The sequence below is a fragment of the Ascaphus truei genome, chromosome 5, assembly GCF_040206685.1.
Source record: "Ascaphus truei isolate aAscTru1 chromosome 5, aAscTru1.hap1, whole genome shotgun sequence".
NCBI lineage: Eukaryota > Metazoa > Chordata > Amphibia > Anura > Ascaphidae > Ascaphus > Ascaphus truei.
Genome location: NC_134487.1, coordinates 148772626 through 148794189, shown reverse-complemented (window position 1 = coordinate 148794189; position 21564 = coordinate 148772626). Strand labels below are relative to the sequence as shown.

Sequence of the window (21564 nt, the reverse complement as noted above, 5' to 3'; positions counted from 1 at the left end):
CACTAAAGTCAGTGCAGCAGAGGAGAACCAAAGATGCAAAGTTTTGTGTATGGAACATCATGTGACCAGGCACGATTGCCTGTTAGAGGTGCGCTGGGACTGCAGGGGTGCATGTGATTTGTCTGAGGGGAGAGGGGTGGGGAGAGGAGAGGGCACGGGCGGTTGCAGAGGCCCCAAGGCATTAAAATGACATGCCGGGGTATTGCATGAGGCCTCTGAAACCTCGACTTACCGTGATTCAGCGAGCGTCTGGAAGCGTCTCGATGACAATGCGGTGTCATTATGTGGCGTGAAGACACACGCGCATTGCCATAGTGATGCAGGGTCACGTGACGGCACATGACCCCGTGTGTCATTTGACACTGCACTAAGCGAAGGGGTGGGGGGGCGCGAGCACCGGAGGACACAAGGCAGGGGGGTGCAGGAGCAAAAGTTTGCACATCCCTGTCTAAGAGACAGGTGCGGACCGATAGGATTCACACAGCGCAAGTCCCATTTAGACGCAGGGATCCGTGCTTTGTTAATTCTGGTGGTCCAATAATTCTGGTTGCTGAGATACCGCGCACACAGATGAAGAAAAAAAAAAAAAAACATGGCCACCGTGGATTTCAGGATGGCAGCGCGACCAACCATAACATCACATCTGTACCTACAATCCTGCACTCAAAACAGCAGCCAATCTAACTGAATCCAGTGACGCTCCCAAAATAAAATTCTGTGGCTAATTCCGAAAGAGCATTGATAAAAGATCATCGATTTAACTAGTTTTTCATTCGTAATCCATAGCTTCATGGCTGTAAACCCTGAAGTTATGGCCACTGATGATCTGCAAGTCACATCTGCCACTACACATGCCTTCCAAGAGCACTCTCCATGGCGTCACGAAATTAAGTCGTGTCATCAACTGGTAAGGTTGTCTTTCTAGCGAACCTTGCGATCGCTGCATCTAATTTGAGAGGATAATCCCCCAAATTCCACATTTTAGTCTTTGCCATGATGTAGCCTTCCTAGACATGGATACCTTATTATCTGGTTGCGGCCACGCACTGTTTATCATTTCTTTACGACTTCACGAACCAAAAAGGTTCTAGGTTTTCTTGGTAAAGCCTCGGAAAACATACGATCCCTGGGTTCGTTAGACATTATCCTCAATCTTTAAAATGTCTCGAACAAACTTAACAAGTGATTCTACCAGACCATATTGAAAGATGACGATTCCTCAGTCACAAACATGTTTTCCGACAATTCTACATCTGCATACATCATGCAAAACTGTTCTTACTCCAATACTTCTGTTAGGACCAGTAGGTCAGGCCAGAATCTGCACTTGTGTTAAGCCATCCATTTTGTCTGTAATAACCAGTTAAGATTCTGTAGTCAGCCTTTTGCTGAAATATAATTTCTCATGTATTCAGCTGCTGCCAAAATTACAATTTCCTCCCTGCTCAGGATCTTGCTAAGATACTTTTTATGTTGTCAGCTTCTTGCTGTTTTAATAAACAATAGACTGGTTCTCCGAGAGAGGTAAAATCGTATAACTTAGTTGCTAGAGAAATTCAAGGTTTTTTGAGAACCAACAATGAATAAGCTATGTATTCAGACAGTGCCTGTATTGGGAGAATTACGTCCCAAAATCACGCCACTAATATGTCCTGCCCGTAAATCACGCCTCTATCCCAAGCCACACCCAGGTTACACCTACGTTACATCTCTAACCAAACCTTTCTATTTTTCTGTATAAAAATCATTACCCTATGCTTAATAAACCAAGACAAAGGAATTTGAAATCTGGCTTGTGTTCCGTTTCATTTCCTTCGTTTTCCGGGCCTGTACGTACATCAAATCGGAGATAACAGTGCTAGTGCGTGATAAAGCTTCCCGGGGGAGTCTGGTGCAGATGTGTGTATTCAGTCACAAGGCCTCCAGCCCTTTTGGCAGAGGAAAGGTTCCTTTCAACTTCTGAAGATGAGGCAGGAGGTCTATCTAGGATAGAGTGTTCATGTGTCCGCTTATTGTCAAGGTCAAAAGGAGAATCCACTGGGAGAGTTTAGAATACCGGCTCAATAAGGATGCTCGTTGGTAGCTGGAACCAGGAGTCTGGATGCATAGTGCGATGTAGGCAGAGAATTCAGGAACGAGCAGGCAGACAATCCAAGGTCAGTGCAGGCGGTAAACCGAAGCGTATTCGAAGACCAGCAAAGTAATGGGACAGCCGAAATCGAAAGTAGGTTTTCATAATAGCCAGCAGCAAGTCTGGGAGATTCCATGCAGCAGTGAAATAGAGAACCTGACTCCAGGGTAACAAACTTGTGAATGACAGGTGCCTTTTTATAGGCCATGAGAAGTCAGGTGGTGTAGTCAGAAAAATGTAGCGGTTTACCGATTAGCTTGTATAGAATTCCTCGACTGAAAAGAAGCAGCTTCAATGCCTTCAGTTACTGAGTCGTTCCTCCATGATAGGAAGTCAGACATAAGTTCTGCTTGTTCTTTAGCGGCATCTTTTTAGCAAAGCTTCTTACTTTGAAGCACAAGTGTATCGCAAGAAGTGCAGTATTTCGTTTTCCTTGAGGCTTTTTTCATAGTAGCAGTCTCCATAGAGGTTCAAGAAACCCCTTTTTCAGCTGAATACCTGGTGTACTGAATACTAACAATTATGAACTATATACCTATCTTTTATATATAAAAAAGGGTAAACAATTGAAAGATTAAACCTACATAGACTCCCTGGGGCTTACTTTAAACCTTTAAGTACAGCACCTATGGAGGAGGCAGAATCCATGCCACAAGTAACTCTGGGCAGCGTCCCAGCAATCCAAAATCAAGCTTTGCAGTGGCATGCGTCCCACTTCACGGAGAGAAAAATCTGTGGCAGACATGTCGGCAGCAGGGAACACCAGACACACAGAACCCCATCTGTACTGTGTGGATAAAGCTGCCACCATGGTGGTACTCTGACAGCCAACTCCGTCAGTGCAGTATGTCAGGGCTACAAAGGGAGAGAGGCGCAGAGAACTCTCTTGGGTTGACTGCTGAAAGTTGTAGGTACAGTATCACACATGCTCGCATCATAACCGATGGCAGTTTGTGCTGCACTATACGTACATTGCACTCTATAAGACATTTCTCATGGGTTGTGACATCTTTAACCGACGAACAAGAGAGTTATTCATAGATTAAATCATAGTGTGCAGAGGTTTGACCTGCAGAGCTTCCTAAATTTCACAGGTCAAATTTTTCATGTATATCAATTTCAAAAGCTTTGTACACTTATTTATTCTATGAAGATTTATCATGTTGGCCCTTCTGAAGGCATAACAACCAACAACCTAGAAGAAATAATACATCAATTAGAAATGAGAGATAACAGACCCATTTAAAATATTTATAGGAAGGTTTTTCCACAAGTATATATTATATAAAGCAGAAGGGGGAAAAAGTAATTGTTCTACCAAATGTAACCTACTTATGGCACTAAAAGATTGTTTCAATGCAGCAACATTGATTGCATGGACCTTTGGCACTGGAGAGGTGAACTTGTGTGTAACACAAAAGACATATCTATAGACCCAGAACAGTGTTTCTTACCTGTATTCTCTTCCACTGTTTTCATAGCTGTAACTTGTTTCTCCAGGGGTGTTGGATACTAAAAGAAAATCACAATTAAAGATTACTTCAGCACCTAAAAATTGCACTGCATGTTCTGGATAGATAGCAAAATGTTAGAGTGAAAAGAGAATGTACATACTGTACATCAGGCCAGCACAACTCCAGTCCTCGAGGGTCGCAAACAGGCCAGGTTTTCAGGATTTCCCTACTTCAGCACAGCTGGCTCAATTAGTGGCTCAGTATGTGAGCCACTAATTGAGCCAGCTGTGCTGAAGTAGGGATATCCTGAAAACCTGGCATGTTTGTGGCCCTCGAGGACTGGAGTTGTGCAGGCCTGCTGTACATGTTACAATAATGAGAAACCGCTCGCTTTACAGTTGGGCTCAGATTTGCTAAACAGTGCCAAGCATTTGCATGCCCGAAGAACCATTCATTGAAAGGGAGTCTGTTTGAAGGCTTAGCACCATTTAGTGAATTTAGCTCCTAATACAATCTATCATGACATTTAAAAAAAAAGACAGAAAGCAATGAACTAAGTAAAACCCAGTGCTTGATTTTAGCAACATAAAAGCGAGCAGCCCAACTTCAGTATGCAGAATGAATTATCACATAGCTGTGGAATTAGTTAAAAGCACCACTTTTAATTAAAATAAGTGTTGTCCTAATTTTATAGGTTGGATCATGAAGTGTAACAGTGTTTTGTTCTGCAAGACATAAATGCTCCTTAACATGATGCATTATGGGTAAACTGTTCTTTCTTTTCTTCCGTAAAAAATAAAAGATCATACATTCACTCACTTATTTGTCAGTATGATCTCATAACAGACAGCTTAAATGTCTATCCAGCTACATTCACATGCTATTCTGAGAAATGCAATTGATCATGCTACTCTTACTGTTTTAACCCTTCTGCTGCCAGATGCTTTGCAATGTGCTGTTGGCCCCTCTGATAGCCTAGGTTAAAAGGCATTCAAATGAAATACCCCTGTATCTGCTATTGTGCCATAGCATAGCTGCTTTCTAACTTACTGTGGCTCCTAAGGCCTGTAAAAGTGTGCGTGCGCTACCGTGCACGCGTCAATTATAATTGCCTGTGTTAGCCAGACGTTTCTATACTAGGGATGTGCACGGTCAGGAGCGTGGCACGGCAGACGAGGGAAAGTACAAGAGAATTGTATTTTCGCGCTGTCGCCGCGGCACTGAACCAATCACAGTGCGGCCTAGCACTGACGCCACCTAGCCGCGCGCATTACCGCTCACCCTCTACACACGAAACGCCCGCGCCACTTGCAACGCCGTGCGCGTCTGCACACGCACCAGCGCGTGTCAACACACGCGCCAGCGTGCACTATATTACAAGCCCAAGTCTGCGTTTATAGTAGGTGTGCGCGCGATGGAGCGCATGGTGTCGTGCGCACCTGTCAGCCAAGCGATGATTTAGTCTGTCGGCCAAGCAATCCTTTTAGATGGAGGCGATGGGGAGGCGTGGCAGAGGCGTCACCAGGCTGGTTCACCCCAATTGGCTGGACCGCTTTCACGTGACGCGGCTGTCAGGCAAAAAGATTTGCCTTTTCAAAAGTCTGCCATGCGGTCACACTTCATCGCGCCAACGCTTGTGCGCACTATGGCCATCCAGCATCAACTGCTGCACTTTGTTTGCCAGTCGCACGCGCCGTCGCGTTCACTATAATCGCGGCCCAAGGTCATGTGCCAACGTAACTAATTTAACACTTTTGAAAAGTCTTTAGCTCTAGGGGGCTCTTCAGTAACAAACAGAAACAAGCTGCACGAAAGACTAAGTTTTGATAATCAGTTTTCATTGTCGAAGGCCATACAGTATGAACTGCGGTATGACACTATTAGATAATGGGATTAAATTAATACAGCCCAGCCCCCTTATAAACGCTGTGCTTGGGGTCCAAAGAATCGCATCATACGCGGATCGTGTTAGAAATAATGTACAATTGTATGATTTGCACAATAAAGTATTTAAGATAGAAATAATCGTGTTGTAAAGTATTCATAAATACAAAGATTGGGACCCACGCCTGCATCTCGTTATAAGCGGAGTAGAGTTGTAACGGATTGCGTTATAATGGGGTCGAGCTGTACCATGATAACATTTGACAGTGCCTGGCGATCTGCTATGTGTCCTTAGTATGACTTACTAACAGAAGGGTCTTTAACAGTAGCTCCTCTATTTGTTATTGGGCTGAAGTGAATAAGAATGGCTTTAGCCTAACCTAAATAATAAATATGACAGGTTTTATCTTAGGCTGCGTCCCCGCTGAGCTCGCCGAGCGGGCGGTGCTTGACGAGGTGACATACATACATGCATATATACACACACACACACACACACATGTCCCTGCTCACGCGATGCGCGGGCACACACGCTCACCGGCGCTCGGGTAAACAAATTTGTTCAACTTTCTTGCGCACTCAGCTTCCCCTGCAGCGTCCACCCCCTCCCCCCCGCGTGCGCTTGCGAAAATTTAAAGGACACCCGGCGCTCATGCTTGGAGAGCTCTACAAGCATGAGCGCGCTCCGCGCCAGCGGGGACAAAACCTAAGGCATCAAACAAATCCGTTTCAAATACAGGTAGTTACTTGAGAATGAGACAGCCACTGCTGCTGTGAAAACTTGAAATTATGAAGGCTAAAGTACACAAGCAATTATTCACAGAGAGCCATTAACTAGAACAGCTGTATAAGGATGGCTATTGCACTTTAGTGAATGACCACCTACACTACATCTCTCACTGAGACCCCATATATTAAATACTGGATTACTTCCAACTGCCTCCTAGAATTAAGGGAGTACCCTCTTTATTTCATTAATGTATAGTGTAAATTGTGTATAATAAAATCAAGGAAACGGATCTATTAAATTTGAAAAGTAAAACATTCAATGTAGAATAAAGTGATTGTAGGACTTCAGAATCTTAGCCAACGGGGCTTCAATTTCCAAAGCAAACATGAACATTGTTGAAATCTCATTTATATGCAAACATACTCTGTTAAAAACACAAAATGGAATCCTTCACCAAAAAACAAATGTTTCCATAACAACAGTTCTGGCACTCATCTCATATGGGCTTTTAAATGGATACAGCGTCACCTAATGACCATTTGCAAAACAGCACTTTTTTTTTACCACCAACAGCATAGTTATGGTGGGAATATGCAGAGCTGGTGGCGCCTGCTAGCATTTGCGCTGTTATGCAACGCAATGCTCACCAACAGCAAATGTTTATTTTCTTTGCCAATTTTTATATTTGCGAGTTTGAGAACACGGTAACAACATAGGGAACACCCTTGGAGAAAAAGGGTATGACATGAAACACTGGGCCCTGTTTCTAACTGTGTAAATGAGAACATATTAACACAAAAACACTGTGTTCCCACTAAGGTACCTTTGTAATGACCATTAAAGCAGAATTGTGCAACGGTCTTCAAATTTGGCTCGTTAAATTTTTCACAACACGTTTTCCTTCATTCCACGTTCATTGACAAGGCACCATTGTCACCAAATTACCTCAGATTTGCTTTGCCCCCATTTTTTTTTGTACATCCCGAATTTATACCAATGTTAACAAATGTTTATGACTAAATCTTGCCAAAAGACAAAAGCAAGACAGAAGTATATATTTACAAAAGTCTAAGCAAATAATTGTATATCTGCCAAAGTGGCTGTTTATGGAGATTTGCGGCCAAAAATGGCCGAGCGTTCGTTTAACTTCGGCAAATATACAACAAGCCTCTAAAGTGTCTATATAGAGAACAGAGGTCCATCCCCAAGGAACATTATCATTCCCAATAATTACAGCATCCGAATGTACTAACAGTCTCTCTACTGTAAATACCAAAAACTAAGCTGTTAGTTACGGTTAATTGCAAAGTATTGTGGAATACAGTGCACAAAAAAAACACTTAAGGCAGGGGCGCGCAAACTTTTTTTGCTGCCCCCCTCTGCTCTTCACCTCCGGTGGTGCGCGCCCCCCTTACCTTGCGCGGTGTCAGGTCATGTGACATAACGTGACCCGCGATGTGTGACGTCACATGACCACGCGGCGTCATTTGACACCGCGTTGCCATGGACACGAGTCCTGACGCCTGCAGAGACAAGGCAAGTATAGCGTTGCAGAGGCCTCACGCGATCCCCCGTCATTTAATGCCTTGGGGGATGAGCGCGGGGCCCCTGCAACGCCACGCCCCCCAGAAAAATGTTGCACCCCCACTTTGCGCACCGCTGACTTAAGGCATGGTGAAACTCAGTTTGTGGGAAGATAGAAGTACAGTATATCATTTATATATCCAATGGCAGCGTTACTATATAATAGAACTAAGAAGAGGCCGCTTAACTGTCTCCCTTGTTCTGGGGGACCTTTTTTGCCCCCCTCAACTTCTAAATCGCTCAACTTGCAGGGTTGGACTGGCATTGCTGTCACGGATCAGAGCCTACCCAATCTCAGCCATTTAATGATAATGTGTGTAATGGTAGGGGTAGCTGTGGGACCTAATACAGAGAAATCACAGCTATTTACCCCTAAATCCATGTAACTTGGCCAGCTATGTAAGGCTTATTTCAGCCAAATGTAATTTAATATCTGGGGGAGAACAAGGAACGTATTTCAAAGCCTGTATTCTTTATTCCCTGCAAATGCAATCTCCCAGTGCATCAACATTGTTCTGTGATGTGATTTGGGCTAGCAGTAATTCTAAGTCCTGTCTTTTACATAATTACCTTATGTCTGTATTTTTTCCTGTTTCAGCAATTCCCCCCAGCTTAGATACTGGGTGATGAAGTTAACATGTTAGCCCTGCAAATGGAAATTACGTTATGTGCCTGTCATTTTAATGGAGAAAGATTAAGCAATCCATTTCACCGAACTGTTCTAGAGAAAAGATAGAAACAGAACAAAGGGAGGGCACTAGTTAATAGAATCAGTTACCAGGTCTGAGCACAAGGCACTGTTTCTCTTGGCTGCCTATCATTGCTCAATGTATAAGGATAGCCACCAAGGGGTATATAAGGAACACTGCTGATCAGAGCACTTGTTCATCTCTGGGAAAGTGTATGGAGACCATCTGAGAGACACTCTGGGAAGGAGTGTAGAGTTGGACTGTGACCAGTTCGAGGTACATGTCAGAGTGGCTGCTGTGTGCAGCACTCTGCATCTCTGCTTCAGGATATCAGACAGGGGAAACCCATTTGAACCCATTTGAAGTGGTTCTCTGCACCTAGGAAAGGTAGAACTCATTCCCTAGACCCCGTAAGTGTGTATATTTTTGTATTAATGTGTGTTTCCGAGGTCTTATCCAAAATAAACCTCATTTTATTTCACTGCCTTGTTTTGCCCTGTGACTGATCCCTTAAATATAAATTGTGTTAAAAGACCTGGTCTACCATGACAATGTGCTCATTGCATTCCACACCTCTCTCCTGAGCTCAACAGTAGCTCAAAGGGTAAGGAGTGTGGCTGTATTAATGAGCATGTCAACTTGAATCAGTTGACCAAAAGACCTACCCATCACAAGAATGTCCCGTCTACCATAAACACAAAACCCATCCCCATACCAGGTAACTCTTTTCTCCCAGATCACTCTCTCACACCATTTCTGACTCTTCCCTTGTGTTCCACTGTCTCAGTAATGTACCGTACTTTTGAGCTGTATAATGTATGTAGTCCATGTACCCCCACCCAATCTCATGTCGGGTACCCTAGGGTGTTTCTTGGTCTGGCTACGTGTCTGAATGTGGTGCGTACCTGCTGGCAACAGGAGGGCCTGAGTCTCCCGCGATGACATGGGGGACAACAGGACAGGTTTCTGGGGTGGATGCCTTCGTTCTCCTAATGGTGCAGTGCCTCCATCTGTAGTAGGCCCCAGGGATACGGGGCGGAATCCCTACTGCAGAATCCCCTCCCAGGGATGAGAGATTCCAGTCTCCACACAAGTCTCTTTCTAATAGCAGCAGCTCTTTGTCTCTCTCTCTCCACCGCATACAGACGGGTATCACATAGGAACAAGCTGCCAGCTGTACTCCCTTAGGATGCCCCTGCCTCCACTCTGGGCCTCAGGGGCACCCAGAGTGGGGCTAGCTCTTCCCTCACCCCTAGGCAGGATGAGAGATACTTGATCCACCTATCCATCAGCTCTGCTCCTCGGGTTCTCACCTTCTTCGCCACTCTAATAACTAGAACTACAACTCCTTCTCACTCCACTCTAGACTTCTGCTAAATAGGAAGTGCACTGCTCTTTATGATTTCAGCAGGCCCCGCCCCTGTGTCTCTTGATTGGACACAGGGTCAGGTGACCTACCTTCACCATTTCAGGGCAAGTGCTTGAGGTGGGGAAAACCCATGATAAATACTGGCAAACCTGCCCTTATGAGGGATTACTGTACAGGAGGAGGATAGAAATATAGCCCATAATCTTACCAGGGCTACATGTAGAATATATATATATATATATATATATATATATATATATATATATATATATATATATATATATATATATATATATATATATATATATATATATATATATATATATGAGAAACAAGACAAAAAGCGCCCGATCCATGTGTAAAATCTGGTAACAAAATTTTAATAAAAAAATCACAAGACAAATGCACACTCACAATTTGTCAATGCAAATTAAGCATTGTATAGGTAAACCCATGCGCCAACAAGTAGCTGCTCGCCAAATGTTTACTTCAGTACATCAGACCTCACTGCTACCGGTGCATCACAGTCAGATGTCCCTCCAGAAATTCAGGTATACAGTCTGTTCCAGCATTAGATGCCGTGTGTGGCTCAGGGAGCGTCCTCCCTCTCCTGGCAGCAAACGCACGAGCTATTCCACCAAACGTAGCTCCTTGAAACCACGTGCCCTACGTGTACGCGTTTCTTCCGATTGACGGATTTCATCAGGGGATATAGCCTCTACCCATAAATCACATCCACACACGGGGAGGGACAAGCACAGAGAACATTCCAAGAGACACTGTTTTTAAAGTATACCCTTTGCTTGCTTCATTCATTGTAACATCGCCGGAAGAAGAGATCAGTGTATCTCGAAAGCTCGCACAAATAAAAGCATTTCTTTAGCCACTGAACGGTATCGTCTATTTATTTTTTGAATATATATATATATATATATTTTTTTTTTTTTTTGTGCACTAGTCCCAAGTTTATAGTCCGCTGGTAGTGTTAGAGCTCCTACCTCTGGATCGTGCCTGTCATTGGACACGGCAGCCCTTTTCAAAGGGATAAAGGCTGCTTATGGTCAAGACGCAGGAAGAATGCATTGTGCAGTAAGTGTTGTGAGCAATGATTCACTAGAGCCCCCAAAAACAAGGCAATAAGGTTTTGTATGTGGTTTTACCAACATTCTAAAAGCATTACAAACATGAAATGTAGTTTCTGCCATATTGTTACATTACAATTGCAAAGTTATGGGATCATGCGATAGAAAGTACGCCTGTTGTAGGTATTTCCAAAATGTTTGTACCATGTAGGGAAAATTAAGTACTTGATAGGAGACGGCATGGTTGGGAGGGATAATGCGATTAAGCATGTTAGCACAGCCAAGTTACTGCTGTCATTTATGGTATAAAATGTCCTTATCATTAGCCCTACCAATTTGTTTCGTATGACTAAAAAGTAAACTAGATCTTAAAAAAAGGATTGTACTCCCACCAAATATGAATTACTCAGCAGTTACCCAAATGATGCATGTGGTTAGGGATCCTGCAGTGTACTGTGCGTTGTTTATACATCCTTCTACAATAATTTAAATGCCTACGTGATAGACTTTTGTTACTATGAATTTCCATTCTTTAGCTATGTTTCAGATTAGAGTAAAACTGAAATAAGATTTTTTTTGGCTTGGAAGCCAGCAAATGTTAACAAATACATTATGGAAATGTTCTGTCAACAAGCCTATCCAAGCATTCGTACTGATACTTAGCAATAATGATTAGATAGTCTCAAATGTTTTATTACAAACTGATCCTAATGAAAAAAAAAAAAACCTTGTAATTTTAAAATAAACACACAAAAAAATATTTCAGCAGCCTATATGGGACCTTAGGCCTTGACCCCGCTGCCTACTGCAGCGCCCGCCAATGAGGGCGAACCTGCCGGGTGACGTCATGGCCGCGCCCCGTCACTCCCCCGCCACGCCCCCCCGGTCTCTCTTCCTGCATTGAGCTGCAGACCAGGGAATCGGCTGCACACGCCGTAAATCTCGCGGGCGCGCGTTGCAGCGGAGTTACCGGGGCCTCAGCCTAACATACAATGTCCACTCTGCTGAAGATTATCAGAATTGGAAAGTAAAAAAAGACGTTGGCCACAAATCGTGCAAAACTACCTTATTTACATGCATGCGACCATTTACTTCTAGCATTTCAACCAAGCGGGAAATGACTGCAAAAAGACTTCACATTTTGTAAGCAATTATGGTTCCAATATACTTTTGTCAGCATAATCTGAAGCCGGTGGTGTTGACGGTTTATCTACTCTGCACTGGTTAAATTCTCACTGTGCAATTATAGAACTGTTCCTAGAGAGGAAGGGATTAACAGTAATATCTGTATGTCATTTCTTTGTAACAATGCAGCACTGTAGTGGCACAATGTGCAAGGAACTTACAATTTTATCTTGTTAACACATGTAGCAAGTTTTGGTAATAGCACGATAAAGTGATTCATTAAGTTTCCACTGTGGTAGCAATGGGTTCTTCCGCCTCAGTGACCAGATCCTTTAAGATAGTAATTTCTCGCTAACAAAAGAACACAAAACACAATGCCAACAGCTTAAAGCAGCCAGCTATAGAAAACAGATAACCTCTTGCAAGCCAACAGCAACTTGAACGGTATAGTACTACCTCCTCTCAGCCATCTACTGCCTCGTATCCAGAGCACGTTAAAATTGTGTTGCTGGAAAATAAAAAAGCCTGCTAAAGAAAAACAATCACGGTTGCCTTGGTTTGTCGATTATGAGATTAACTGACTACAACGCATCTTCTGCCAGGTTTTCCAATGCAAATGGGCAGATGACACTAGCTGCCCTGCACCGAATAAGACCAGAACAAACCCCACTTGTATTGATACTTTAATTTGAAATGGCCTTGTAGTTGGGGATACAGTATGTACGACTAGAAAGACACTACTTTTAATAGTATTGTACCATGGGATAAAGGACTATAGTTAAACCACATCCAACAGATATTGGAGAAAAAAAAAGGGGGATTACTATCTAATTTATGAGAGGCTAACTAAAGTAGATTTATTTACATTAGAAAAAGGTGTCTGAGAGCAGATATGATAACAATATACTGTCACGGAGACCAGGCATTTACACCTTTTTACCAGGATCATACATTGAGAAACAGGTAAATGAAATAAATTGTAAATTTATTCACAGGAAAAGGCAGACACACAATGTTACACAAACTACATAAGAAAAGACACGCTTACTGGGGGCCTGGAGGTGAAAACTATACTTTCCTAGGTGCAGGCGTTTCTAAATCCAAAGCTTACCCTGACAGGGACCTAGCCTGAAATGTCCTGGAACTGAAATCAGCCTGCAATTCCAGACGCCACCGCTGCCCTCTCTCCAGAGAACTTTAATTTATTTGCTGGACTGGGTGCTTAGAATCTACAGATCTGATTGGCTAAGGGGTTTGTTTATAATACTTCTGAGTTTCATTCACAAAACCCTGCAGCCAATCCGGGCATGGGTGTTTCCTAACCAGCCAATCGGAGCGATGCTTGTCTTGTGAAGCCGGGCAAGTGGGGGTGCTGAATCTGCCAAGGGCATGTGCAAGGTTGCCACCTCAGCCACTTGCTATTCAGAAACCACATGCTGGGTTGGGCTCCTCCAAGTCTGGTAGGGCAAATAGAAATTCGGAGAACTTCCATTCATCTCAGGACTTGGGTAATGAGCTCTTCCCTCCTGCCCAAATGGTCTTGACACCTCAGACATCCTCTGTGGCTTTCATCTCCGATGTCCTGTCAGACCTACTGGCACCAAGTTGGTAGACCCAGTGGCCTGTCAGAACAGGTTCTGAAAGTTCTAGCTCAAAGCATGTGTGTACTTAACACCCTTTGTTAATAAAATATACACTTTAAAAACCCAAGTCTTTCTGGTATGGGAAATAAAATAAAAGGCTGCACTTTATTTTTCACTAGCCATATTCACCACACACAATTGCCTAGACTTAGTATGGATTCTAAGAATCCCCTCACAACCTTATATGTATGGTTGGAGCACCTCAGAACCCCTATACCGACCGGTTCTGGGTGACCTGGGCATTTACTGGTCATTCCTATTAACCTAGGGATCCCTTGACTGTTTCAGGGACACCTCACATCCCTATGTCCCTTTTACCTTTCTGGTCCGTGCTCAAGCAGGGAACCCCTAGTGGTGAGTCGTGAAAACGATTTCAAGGGGAGATATTGCCGGGACAATGTGCCTACTCATAATTCCCAGGTACATTTATGGATATCCAGCAACTCTGGACCCCGGCTACAGAGGGACATTCTGACTATACTTTCTCCGCAACCCCTCCCCCCCCCTTGAAACTCATACCACAGCAATCTCTGCTTGCTGGCACTCCTGGAAAGGTAAAAACACATAAAATACTTTATTCCCACACATTACAGATTATGCATGTACAAACACTGGGCTCAAGAGCTGACACTCTGGTTACCTCTCCATGTATTGGGGTTCCAAACAGGCTTAAACCTTTATTGTGAGCCTGGTTACCCCCTCACCGTCACATATACAAATATATTCGGGGACAATACAAGGAGCTTTCAAAAGAACTATTCATCCCGAGGGAAGTACAAAGGACTCTGGTTTATCCCTTAGGCTACGTCTATACTCAGGCAGACAGAGCGGAACGGAGGGGAGGCGCACACACACTGCAATACTCTTGCTAAAGCCTGAGCGTTTTTATGGCTTTGCAGGGTATGCAGCGGGCGCAATTTGGGGGCGTGGCAATAAAAATTTGGAGGCGTGTCAATGACGTTCTGGTGGGGACATCACTTTCCTACCTCACATCCCGATGCCATCGCGCAAAAAATCAGTTGTCTCTGTCTTCTTGAATTTCGCGCCGTTCTGAGCTCTGTCTGATGTGCGCGCTGGCGCCATCTATAGGCAACCTCAAAGAGGACGATACATGTGATCGCGCAGCGTGGGTGCGCCTCCCCTCCGTTCCGTCTGAGTAAGTATAGACACAGCCTTAAGGTTGGAGGAAAGGAGATTTCACCAGCAACAAAGGAAATGTAAGGGCAGTTAAAATGTGGCATTCAGTACCCATGGAGACTGACAGCAGATACAATAGATATCTTTAAAAAAAAAAAAACAAGTTGGACATCTTTTTAGAAAGGAAAAGGGATATATCAAAGTAAATATACTTATATTTATAAAAGTATAAAGTATATTTATAAGTAAACACGGGAAGGATGTTGATCGAGGGAGTAATCTGATTGCTAATTCTTGGAGTCAGGAAGGGAAAGAGATATCATGTCACTTGGTTTTTTCTTTGCCTTTCTCTGGATCAATATACTGCAAGTACGGATATAAGATAAAGTATCTGTCGTCTAAATGTAGCATATTTGATGGACGCATGTCTTTTTTCAACCTCATCTACTATGCAACTATGTAAAAGAAAAATAATACAACACGTCAGTTGAATAATAAGTAATTCCGACATCAGTGGAAGTTACCAATATAAGGCTGCGCTTATAGTGCCGGCTACGGCTACGGATGATGTCTCACGTCTCCGTAGCCCAAGCAAAAGTTGTAATTTGAGTTTGGGAGACGTCTCTTGCTACAAGGGGAGAAACGGAAGGCAGAGGGACAGGGACAAGAGCAAGGGGGAAGGCTGAAATGGAGAGGAGTTGTAATTTCTGTTTGTATGCTGAATTTACAGTACTTTTACTTTAAATTACGGGACAATTTACTATTTTAAAGTTGTTCATATAGTGTGTTTCAACACACACACACACACACACGGGTGTCTGTCGGTGTTGGCGTCCCTGGCCAAAATAAATAAAACGCTGCACCCGGTGGGCTAAGCTTCCGGCGAGCCGGCGTGAGAGGGAGGCCCGGCGCGCGCATGAGCAGCCATTGTGGGACTGACAGGTGCCTGCAGCGGGGCAGGGCCGGCAGTAACCGCAGTCCTGCCACCCACCAGACCCCCGCAGTCCCGCCAGCTGCCGCCCCCCCTGCAGCCACCAGGCCCCCGCCACTACCCCCACCCCCCCTGCAGCCACCAGGCCCCCGCCACCCCACCCCCCCCTGCAGCCACCAGCCCGACCGGAGATCATCACCAACGTAAGCCTGATTTTTATATATGTATTGGGGGTGTATTTTATATATGTATGGGGGGTGTATTTTATATATGTATGGGGGGGTTGGGGTATATTTGTAGATGTATTTGGGGGATACTTATAGATGTATTGGGGGTGGGGGGTATTTTTATATGTATTGTGGGATTAAGCAAAAGTTACGTGCTAAAAAAATATTTCCGCGGTAGGTGCGCTATGGGTTGGGGGCTGCTCCTTTCATTTGTCCTGGGCCCCATGATTTCTGTTGGCGGCCCTACACACACACACACACCACACCACACATCCTCTCCCTGCATCAGAAGCTATCTGATTGGTTACAGCCTGTCACATGAGGAGACCGTCTCTGTAAAAATCAAATTCTACTGACTACAGAGATTCACGTCTCTCTGTCGCGCCTGCTACAGATTCAATGCATTTGTTTTGAAGCGGCGTTGCGTCACTAAGCGCAGCCTTAGGAATAAATATACTGTACATTCCATAGTCCTCTTCACTAATGGGCTCACCATAAAGGAAACTACCCGGGTGACTGTTTTTCTCTATCATGTGGAACCCAGGAATAGGGAAACCGTCTGAAAATGTCATGCGAGAATCCTTATTTGGCTTGCATAACCCTGGGAACTGCCTCATATTCAGGAAATATTGGACCTATTACAAGTTCTCGAATTTCTTTATTAAGTAGTTGGCTGGCAAAGAAATTGACACTTATTTTGTAAGCAATGCAGGCACGGTTTGCTGAATTAGGCCTTGCTTTGTGTGATTAACAAGCTATACCATGCACCCCAAAACTGGAACAACCTACCAGAGACTCTCACATCCACCACCAGTTTAAGTTCTTTCAAATCTAAGGCTGTCACACATTTTAATCTGGTCTGTAACTGTTTCATTCGCCTATAATATATATTTTCTTTAACTGTGCATGCAATGTCTTGTATATAATGTATACCCTGTTCATTTATTTAACTGTATTGGTAACCATGTATTTCTCTTAACTCTGTGCCCACGACATACTTGAAAAGAGAGGTAACTCTCAATGTATTACTTCCTGGTAAAATATTTTATAAATAAATTCTATAGTTAGGGAGAGGAGGGGGGAGAACTGTAAAACTTGGAATCAGTTATAATTAGTGTGTGTGTAGAGTTCATGCATTCAAGTCATCAAGATAGTGACATTCGAAACATTTTCAACATCCACAATTTGCACATCTCCCTTTCTAATCCCATAATACCAAAACTTCAAATTATGTATTTGTTTAACACACTATTTACAGCTCATGATTTTTCTAACTACTGTATCTCAAACTAATTGGATACGCCCATTCTGCTTCTCATTGTCTACAATTCATAACAATGGAAAGAGGGCCAACTCAGTACAGTAACTGAATTTGCTCTGTTCACAAAGCATTTTTAGAATACAACTGAATAGCAGAACTAACAGAACAATGCCAAGATTGCATTTGAGTACTGTAAGTTTATAGCACTTACAAAAGATTCTTGCCTTCAGTATTAGTTACAAATAATCACTGCTACATTGATCGCAAGATGTCCAAAATCATTTCATAAAGTGAGCCCTAGTCCTACATTTTAAAGGAGCAGTTCTGCATTCTATTTTTACTTGTGTTGGCGTTTCTATAAAAAGTACAGGTAACACCTTTTCTGCCACAACCTTTATTTTAAAAAAAATCATTTTTAAAAACGTGGTTGGGGGGATTCGGGGGGGCGAAGAATGGCAAGCTCCTTTAACATGGTCAGCTCATGAAAATGTGATGTTGTCAGAAACCCTCTTCAGTAAAAGGTAACAGCTCTTTTAAGCCTCCTCTTTCTGCTTTTAAGGCCACAACCCCCCTCCCCCCAGAAGTCTATAGGAGTTGAACTCTAATAATGTTGGTATCTTGATCAAGTCCTCCAACTTGGGGAGAGGGGGGGGGGGGGAAACCAGTTATTTTAGGGATTCAAAAAAGTAGATTAAGTCAATCTTTTTTTTTAGATTACCATGGTAACCTGAAAACAACACTGGGCTCTGGAGTATTGTTGTAACCTCTCAGACACTTGTATGTACAGTATTGTATCTATGTATTGTATGTAGCGCTATCCATGTACATAGCACTTCACAGGAGTAATACACAAGACATAATGATAGAACACATAATGAGAATAAGTGCTTGAGATAAAAGCAACATTAGAAAAAGGAGTCCCTGCCCCAAAGAGCTTGCAATCTAAGTGGAAAGTGGGAATAACAGAGAGACAGTAGGAGGGTTTTCTGGTAAGTGAGTCTGCAAGGAGTCAAGGTAAATGTATGAGGTGTATAGTATCAGCAAGCAGAGCTACTCATATGCTTTGTTAAAAAGGTGTGTTTTAAGATGGGTCTTAAAAGGTGGATAGAGAGGGTGCTAGTCAGATATTGAAGGGAAGGGCATTCCAGGTGTGGGGCAGCGACTAAGGTATTAGATGGGAGAGGGTTTTAGACGCCAAAGTGGTAGACAGAAGACATTCATGAGCAGAGCGCAAGAGTCGGGCAGGTGTCTAGCGAGAAATTAGGGCTGAGAAGTAGGAGGGGCAGAAGAGTGTATAGCCTTAAAAAGTGAGGAGAATTTTGTGAGTAATACAGAATTTGATTGGAAGCCAGGAGAGGGATATCAGCGCGGAGACAGATTTATGAAAGAGTAAATTGATTCTATCAGCAGCGTTTAGGATAGATTGTAGGAGAGACAGGAGAGAGGCAGGAAGGCTGGATATTAGGTTAAGATATATAGCCGACAGAGGTCCCGTGCTCTTCCCCACAACATTTAAATTCCAGAGCAGCGCTAGAGGTTTCTGTAAATCGTCTCCCGAGCTTCTGGCGATGCGCCCTGAAATGATGCCGCTGGGTCTCATGACGTTGTGACATCAGAAAACACTGAAGAAAAAGGTAAGGGGGTGGATGGCAGCAGGTAGGAGTGCGCAGACAAGAAGTTTGCGCACCCCTACTTTAAAGGCATCACAACAAATCTACATTTCTCCAGTCCCAATAGGGCTACTTGAACTTTAAACTACATAAAATCCTTTATCTTTCTGCACAATGTTTTTGGTCCCATTTACCAAAGTTACATATTCCCATTTTATTGCTACTTTCTTTAGTTAAGTTAGACCAAGGGTGCACACGAGCACCATGGTGCCCACCAAGCCTTTTGTGGGTGCCCGCGACCTACGGACAGCTGCTCCGTGCCGCTCTATTGTGCCAGAAGTCAGGCCCAACTTATATCCGCAAGTGGGACCAGCTCGGCACTGGAGGCCTCCCCCCCTGGTAAGTATTTTCTGCGTTAATTGGTTGGTGCCACCACTCTCTCCTGAAGTCTCAAGCGTGACCTTGGACATAAAAGGGTTGGTTACTCCTGATTTAGACATATAAACAGTACTCTATTACATACTGTAAACAGACAGACTGATAAATCAAGGAGGAGATACCCACTACTCTCTAATGTAAACATTGAAGGTAAAGTGAAAACCGCCCATAAACCTCCTCGCGCTTCCATATATCTTACCGTTGAATACTGGACAGACCTACTATTTTGGCTAACCTGCGTGCGCATGAGGTCTGTTCCTGCACATTAGTATATATTTACTAAGCAGTACCAAGCCAAAAGGTAAAATGAGACATACGTTGGCTCATAGCTTATCCCCAGTTGGTGAATCTGGGCCTTTTGGGGTTAATGCACCAAATTAGCCGTTTCAGCAGAAAATTTCCATTGAAGTGAATAGTGATTTTTGGGTGTAAAAAGAAATAAATAGACTGCATTGGAATATATCGAATTTACCCATTAGTCAACATACTAATTCCTTTAACTGCTACTTTTGTTATGTCGTCAGAACAAATCATTTAAAAATTGCCATGTGTCAGTGCTCAATGTTTTTTGCCTTGATACATAGAGCCCAACGGATCCCAGTATTGTACATGCTAACTAATACATTTTCACTAGAGAGGAATAAAGCCAGAGCATCAAACATCCACACTTAGGATTCTAGCTGCAGCTTCTTGCTCAGTGTTATAGAGCTTGTTAGACTCGAAAGAGCTGGATTTATTGCCCAGCCTTCAAGGTGAAGCTCTCATCTTTTATGGACTGCTACATGACATACACTCCCAAGCGCTGACTGCGGAGATATTTGCTCTGTGGCGTGACTGTTTTAATATAGATGCATTCAAATACTGGAAGCAGGTTTATGAAAAGAAATGTGGAAGGCTCACTAAGGGGACATTATAAAACGCAAAATATCATAGGTAAGGGTCTTTAACCACTTAAAACGTTGTAGATGCACTCAGCAGGGTTTTATTGTTAACCCAGTATTCTGAAGGTTGTGAAACCCTTAAAAGAGGAAAATCACTCCTAGGATCAAAGTGTAATAATGCCAGATACATGTTTAAAACTGCAATATGGGTTTCACTTTTTTTTATTCTTCTTTACAGGATTGCTTCAATCCTGTAGTAAAAACAAAAACTTTTGTTTTGTTTTTTTAATAAAAATGCTTACTGCTGCTTTAAGGGTATTTTTTACCGATGTACACAAGGTGAGCAAGTCTTGAGACAGGTTTTATTTCCTCTGGCTACTGTTGTGTGATGTCAATGTGTCTTCAGTAATAGCTTGCAATCACAGCACTCTTTCCCCCCCCCCCCCCCCCACCCCTCACTTATCTTTACTGGCTCACGGATAAGGACAGGTTGGGATAAGGTTAAAGAAAACACTTCCACATTCAGAGACCCCTAAAATCAAATTATCTACTAGTAATTAATGTCTACCTAAAAACTAAAAAAAGCAGCCACATGTTTGTAAGTAGCATTCTTAGGCTGGGGCCATAGGAGGGGTGAGGAGTTCCGAGCCACGCTGACGCTGAGGCTCGCCTGCTGAAATCTGCGCGATTCCATGGACTTGCTGGCGAGCCAGCGTGCGCGAAGGGAGCCGGGGGTTGGAGGCGGGGCAGTGACGTCGCTGGGCCAATCGCCCGCGATGCACTGACGTCAACGTCACGGCGCCGACGTCACGGCGCCGTGACGTTGACGCTGCTTCAGGCTGATTGGATGTTTTCAGCCGACAGCGCGCTGAAAAACAGCTTGGCTTTCGGCTGAAAATTCCAAAGCCTCAGCACGCCTGCGGACGCTCGCGTGAGTCCCCTCTCAAGGCATCCTCATTGAGGATGCAGGGGCTCAGCGCTGAGCGTCCACACGGCTCAGCGCGGCCTGTCCTATGGACTCGGCCTTAGGTGTCTTTAGGGAAGCCAATTACATTGGTACAACAAATGTTTTCTAGTCAGCTATGTGAGATAGCACCTTTGAATAAAAATTGGGCCATATTCAACTAAATTCCAATTACAGGTTTAGATGTTCCTAATAATGATTTCTCACATTACCAAACGTGCAAATGCTTTTCTGCAAGTTATAATACTGCATAGGGGATTTTGGCGCTTGAATGGCTCAATGGACATACATAACGTATTACCCTGTATTGCAAAATTAGCAGTTCACTAAACTTTAGTCAACTTCAACGGTTCAATTGTTTGAAAATGTATCACTCGTTTTTACGAATTGCTTGACATTTTTGTTGGCTGGAGAAGGATAGAGA

General features: G+C 43.5%; 1 protein-coding gene across 2 annotated transcripts in view; it reads right to left on the bottom strand.

Annotated features, from left to right (window-relative positions):
* The window catches only part of PRELID2 (PRELI domain containing 2), a 108023-nt gene that overhangs the window by 78007 nt on the left and 8452 nt on the right, over positions 1–21564 (bottom strand). For both annotated transcript variants that reach the window (XM_075601039.1, XM_075601040.1), the window contains exon 2: positions 3586–3643. In XM_075601039.1, coding sequence (XP_075457154.1) covers positions 3586–3643 — 58 coding nt within the window. The remainder of the gene's footprint in view (positions 1–3585; positions 3644–21564) is intronic.